The sequence below is a fragment of the Mastomys coucha genome, unplaced genomic scaffold (genome assembly GCF_008632895.1).
Source record: "Mastomys coucha isolate ucsf_1 unplaced genomic scaffold, UCSF_Mcou_1 pScaffold15, whole genome shotgun sequence".
Lineage (NCBI taxonomy): Eukaryota > Metazoa > Chordata > Mammalia > Rodentia > Muridae > Mastomys > Mastomys coucha.
Window position 1 is genome coordinate 167,275,029 of NW_022196897.1, and position 6,174 is coordinate 167,281,202.

The 6,174-nt window shown below is 50.9% G+C and overlaps 1 protein-coding gene across 17 annotated transcripts in view; it reads left to right on the plus strand.

The window, feature by feature from the left end:
• The first annotated feature begins 23 nt into the window (after window positions 1-23).
• Window positions 24-6,174, plus strand: part of Slc17a9 (solute carrier family 17 member 9) — a 17,793-nt gene continuing 11,642 nt past the window's right edge. For 4 of the 17 annotated variants that reach the window (XM_031372997.1, XM_031372995.1, XM_031372998.1 and 1 more), the window contains exon 1: window positions 386-1,021. In XM_031372997.1, coding sequence (XP_031228857.1) covers window positions 930-1,021 — 92 coding nt within the window. In that variant the 5' untranslated portion in view covers window positions 386-929. The other 13 variants (XM_031373007.1, XM_031373002.1, XM_031373008.1 and 10 more) reach the window with 9 other exon arrangements.

Here is a 6,174-nt window from a genome sequence, read left to right on the forward strand (position 1 = left end):
GGAAATCCGCCTGCCTCTGCCTCCCAAGTGCTAGGATTAAAGGCGTGCGCCACCACCGCCCGGCCTCCTAACATTCTTTTAATGCAAATGTGTATGACCTTGAAGACCTGTTATCTGCTGGGCAGTTGAAGGCTTAGAGGGTATTCTCTGGAGGGTGGAAACCGTTGAGATTCTAAGTGCAGTGGAAGCCTTTAGTGGGTGTGTCCCAGTTGGCCTGCAGCTGTGTGGGGGAGGCATTTGTTTAGAATAACTGGAAATAGAGGAGGAATGAGGCCGGCGAGGAAAGAGCCTCAGAAGCCTTCCATGAGGAGTGGCTGAGACCGGTCCTAAAGCCTAGTCTGTGGTCAGTGTTCAGAACACCTTTGCCTGGGATTTCAAGGTCAATGACCACCTTCACTGCCCTTTTTACCTGTGTAACAGTTCTCTTGCCAGCCCAGTTCTGCTCCAAGAGATCCATTTAAAAACTTGACTGCCTTAAAGTTTTACTATCTTTGCATTTCGTTGCCGATTGATCCTTAATCTTTACATCTTTACTAGACTAGAACACAACCCTGTGAGCACTTCTATCACTTCCCCCACCACCACCCCCCCACACACAGGGAGGGAGGAGAATCACAGAGATCCTCATACACACTGCTCACCTGCTCACTTTCCTGACGAGAAAGTTATTTCTGGTAGGTCTGGGGTCACAATCCCCCAGGGATTTCTCTTCCCCAGCAAGCAGGAAGTCCCAGTGGTAAGCCTCTTGCAGCTGGAAGGTCCCTGGCCCTGCCTCCCGGGACATCAGTGGGGCGGGGACTCAATTCCGGGGGCAACACGTCCTGGGAGAGCTAGACGGAAGCACTGGGACTGACACGTGGACTTGGGCGGTGCTGCCCTGTGGGTTGTCCTAGGTCTGAGGTGGGAGGGCACGATACACAACGGTGCCCATGCCATCCCAGCGCTCTAGCCTGATGCAGCCAGTCCCAGCGGAGACCCGCAAGACCCCTTCTGCGGCAGCAGAGGATACACGGTGGTCCAGGTGAATTGGGGTTGGGTGAGGCCGGGGCAACGAGGACTTTTACAGTGTTACTTCATAGGATCCGAGTTCAGGGAACATCAGACTCTAGTGGCTGCCTCCCAGCCTTTCTGCAGCCTGCCACCTTCACTCCTCCTGGGACTCCCATGCCCCTCCCTGGGCAGCCCTAGCCCCCAAGTAGAGGAGGATCCAGTAAAGGGACCCCCTCCTCCCATTTCCAATCAAATGCCAAAATCAGGTAAAGGTCTCCTTTGCCCTCTTCCCTGCCAGTGATTCTGAGGTCTGGGAAGCAGGATAGTGTCTGTGAGGCTTTGTGGGAGCACTGGGCTGGACAGACCCTCACAGCATAGGGATCTATGCAGCAGCTCTAAGTCACAGAGGCAGGTCCTAACTTCACAAGTCTTCTAAACTAGGGAGGAAAACAGCCCTTACCCATTTCATTCATATTCCATTCCCACTGTTTCCACTGCTCTCCAGGCAAGCATCCCCACAGAAACCAGGAGCAAAGGTGTCATCTGGCTATGGGACCACTGTGAGAGGGTTCAAATGGGGTCCTAAAAGAGCTCACACCCTGCTCTGGTTCCTGCAGTCTTCAGGTGAAGGTACTAGTCCCAGGGCCCAGAGTCAAGCCTTGGTACCTCCCAGTCACCTGGGACAAGAGTCCTGGATCTACTGGCAAGTGTAGAGAGGACCTGAAGATAGCACCACCACTGAACCTAGACCAGATGGAGGCACAGCACCAGATCATAGCACCACCCACCCACCCACTACAGTGACAATTACAGTAGGGTCAGACTCTGCCTGAGGAGGAGCACTGTGTGCCTGCCCTCACTAGCTCTCTTTCCCTCTATGGCTTAACACCTCTCTCCCTACCCCATGTTTATCCCAAGGCCTGTGCTTCACCTGGCCCCTGGAGGCACCACCCAGGGCTTTTTTAGAACTATGAACTGTTCTGCCAATTTTGCTGTAGGTTACAATTTAATGGCTCTGCCTGTTGTGTTCCCCCAGCCCCACCCCCGTCTTTACTCTTTCTCCTGTGTAGTGTCTCCAGTCACCCTTGTCAGAAGTGGTGGCTAAGAATTCTGGGGAATTTTGCAGGGTCAGGGCCCATTCTCCACTCATAAGGGAGTCATAGTAACAGCAATAAGTGTTACTAGGAGCAGGGCACCTGAGTTCAGGGAACACCAGATTCTAGGGACCCACCACCCACCATCACCTTGTGTTTGGGAAACAGTGTTCTCAACAAATCTGAGTGTGGGGTGGTTGGTGGAGGCTGAGTTAGGGAAATACGGTACGTAACAGAGTATACTCTGGACCCCTGGCCATGGTAGCCAGCACACTTCCCCTCTGAACCAAGGGCCACGTGATCACCTGTTTGCTCAGCCCCGGATACTCTGCACAGCCCATCTAACAGGAAGCCAAAGCTGCACAAGTCTCTGAGGAAGTACGATTGCTGAGACATCCAGCTTGAGCTCTGGCTCCGGGTGGGCAAGTGGAGCTATTCAGGCAGTCCTGGCCCAAGCTCCTGATCCTAAAGACCTTTCATCAAGATGGGGGCTCTTGGACCTGGGGTTCTAACCAGTCAGACAGGCAGGCCCGTAGGGCCCGTTCAGGAGGATGGTCATGTTCTGTGTCACCAGCAAGTACTGAGAATGTGCCTTCATCAGCCTGGCTGGTGCCACCCACCCAGCTGAGGAACAAGTCCCATTTCTTGCCTCCTGGCTGCTGGGATGAAGCAGGAGGGCACTGAGGTGCCTGCTAGCATATCAAAGGGGACACTGGCCACCACAGGTCAGAGAACTGAGTCCTGGCTCCTCTCTTCACCACCTACCCTACTCCAAGCTTCTCCAGTGCCCCCAGTTTTGCTTCTCCTCCCCCAACCAGCTTCTTTTTCCTTTAAAACCTTGTGACTTCTGTCATGTGTTCTCTTGGTTCTTCTCCCTCTCCTGATCCCTTCTGTTGTCTCCTCTCTCTTTCCTTCTCCTTGCAGTCTCCTTCTCTTATGGCCCATTCTATTCTGCCGGCCATGTTCAGTCTGGACTCTTCCAGATGCCTCTAGCTGTACTCTCACATAACTACAAAAAAAAAAAAAAAAAAAAAAAAAAAAAAAAAAAAAAAAAAAACAAAAACAAAAACAAAAAAAAGAAAAAAGAAAAAAAAACATTTCCTCAGCTGTACCTTGGAGTTGACGTGGCCTCATTTTCACTCAGCACCTGGCCAAGCCCCCTCCTCCTCCTTCAATCAGGGCACTGGTTTCCTAGTTTTTTCCTGACTTCCCATGGCTACCAGGAAGCTAGAGACAACTCTCATTTGGAGGGTATGGGTCTAGCTGGCTTCCTATTTCTAACTGGTCTTCTCCAGACAGCTAACAGGGCTGAGCAATCAAAGGTACATCCAGGGAAGAGTGGCATGCTGGGTGGATCCCTCTTGAACACCACAGTTCGCTGCTGCTTTTGTCACATAAAGGAATAAAAGCTCCTTATTGCAGACACCTTTGGATTGTGTGGCTTGTAGTGGGCCTGCTGTGATTCTTGTAGGTGAAACAAGGCAGCTGTACTATCCTCACCTAAAGGCAGGCTCTGCAGGTGGGGCAGCACTTCAGGGCAGTCAGGGTGACCCTTGAGGACAGTGTGAATGCTTTACAAGCACCCAGTATTCCCAGTAGTCCAATGGCAATGTTAGCTCAGGACAAATGCCCTGACAAGAAATGAAAGCAGAATAGGGGAGGGGAGAGGGAGGGGCTCATTGTGTGCTGGGAAGAGTTCTGTCAAACCAAGGAGATGGGTGGGGGGACTCCAGCTAAAAGGGAGAAAACCCCACTTGAACCAATTGCTGGCAGTTTCCCCCATTAATAGCTTCAGACTCACTTAATCCACGAGGAGTCTTGCCAGATATGATCCTTTCCTGCCTGCTGGCCTACCCATGGCTGTCATCTCCGAATAGAATCTTGGGATCCCAGCCTGAGAGTAGCTTGAGCTCTGTCTAAGTCTTCTCCTCTACCAGCAGGGAACTTGTTGACATCATACTGGGTAAGCTCACAGCTCGCTGCCCTCCCCAGTGCCTGGGGTCCCCAGATAGGAGTCAGAGGGCTCGGCCTTTCTTGGACCCACTCAAGAGATTCCCTCCTGACTCTGGGGTTCAGAGGTTCCTTGCCACACAGTGGAACCAGGTTGGCCATTATCAAAGCAGACCTCAGAGCTTTGCCATCTCCCCTGATGTGACTGGAAGGTGCTTGGCACCATAATCTGGAGACTGCTGCTGGCCCTCAGGACCCCACACAGCTTTTGGGGGAGGGAAAGGTAATGCCTCCTCCCCAAGGAGCCCACCTCACCTGTCTCACTGTTACCCTCCTCTGTCCTGACCACTGCCCTTTGAGGTTCATGCTTCTTTATTCCCGTGCTAGACACAGGTACCCTGACTCTCCTGAAGAGCTGCCCCATCTGCAGAGTCTACCCCTAGGTGAGGATAGTACAGCTGCCTTGCTTCACCTGACTGGGAGGCACAGCAGGCACACATGAGCAACACCAACTCACCCAATAAAAGCCACTTAATCCAAAGGTACCTGCAATAAGGAGCTTTTATTCCTTTATGTGACTAAAGCAGCAGAGAACTGTGGTGTTCAAGAGGGACCCACCCAGCATGCCACTCTTCCCTAGGTGCACCTGTGATTGCTCAGCCCTGTTAACTGTCTGGAGAAGACCAGTTAGAAACAGGAAGCCAATTTGAGCTCCTGGTTTGTGGCTCAAAGTCTTCTCTGTGCCACTTTGTTTTGGCTTAGCTGCTCTTTCTGCCTCCTGGCCCTCACCTTTGACCCTGCTTCCATTTGCCTGTGACTCTGCCAGCTCTGTGGGGTTCTGGACCCAGCCCAGCTACAGCCTTGGGTCCCCCAAGCCTTATACCCTAGCTGGCTATTTGCTAGTTTGCCTCTTCCCTACTTAATCTGTGCCTATGTAAAGGGGGAGGCCAGTATCACCTGCCCACTTCCATAGGATTTCTGTCTAGTCATACTACCCTTCTGCCTGCTCCCTCCCAGAGAGGACATCCTCAAACCTTCCCTCCTTCTCCTGGCTGAGACCTGTATTGAACACTCACCTCTCCAGAAGACCCCACCTATATGTCTATATAATATAATAACAACCCATTTTCTATTAAAAATCTGAACTGTAGGTTTCTTGTAGAATCATCATAAGGATAGTTATGCAGAATACCTAGACACCCGTCCCATAATCTCCATTGCTCCTCTACATGGATGGTCTGCTCACCACCATCTGTGAGTCAACGTGGACATTCTGGTGGCTGATGGCCAGTTGGCCAGTGCTGTGTGTAATATCCATGTTGATATTTGTAGTACAGGGTGTCTATGAGAAGGATCTCATGAACCAAGAGCCATTCTCCACAAAATCAGGCAAAAAATCAGGCCAGGATTGCCTACCATACACTACATTAGGCACTCAAACAATGAGCTTTTACAAAAGAGAATCTGCTTGTCAAGTGACCATACACAGAGACAAGAGAACAAGTCTCAAATCTACCTCCCACTAGAGATATGGCTCAATGACCAACTGAGTACTTCCCTAGCAAGAGTGAAATCTTAGGTTTGATTCCCAGCACTGGAGGAGAGAGAGAGAGAGAGAGAGAGAGAGAGAGAGGGAGGGAGGGAGGGAGGGAGGGAGAGAGAGAGAGAGAGAGAGAGGGAGGAAAAAAGAAACTTCTCTTTCCCTAGTAAAGGGCTAGGATGTTTACAGGGGCTCGGGTGAAGGAAGTAATGTAGACCTTAGGTCTAAGCATTTGTGATCAAACTCACTAATAATATCCAGACCTTCCTATCAGTCATCACTGTCTTTCCTAAAATTGCTGATTCCCAAATTCATTGAAAAGGAAGAGCCAGGTCAGATGAGGCTGGTCCATCTGGAAGGCATACCAGATTTCCTGTGTCCCTGCTGTCAGCAAAACACTCTAGGTGAATGTTAATTCAAAATTTGAATGTTTAAGAAACTTGCAACATATGTCTTTAATCCCAGCACTCAGGAGGCAGAGGATTCCTGTGAGTTTGAGGCCATCCTGGTCTACACAGTGAGCTCCAGACCTATGAGGACAAAATAGAGAGACCCTGTCTCAAACAAGAAGAGGAGGAGGAGGAGGAGAAGGAGGAGGAG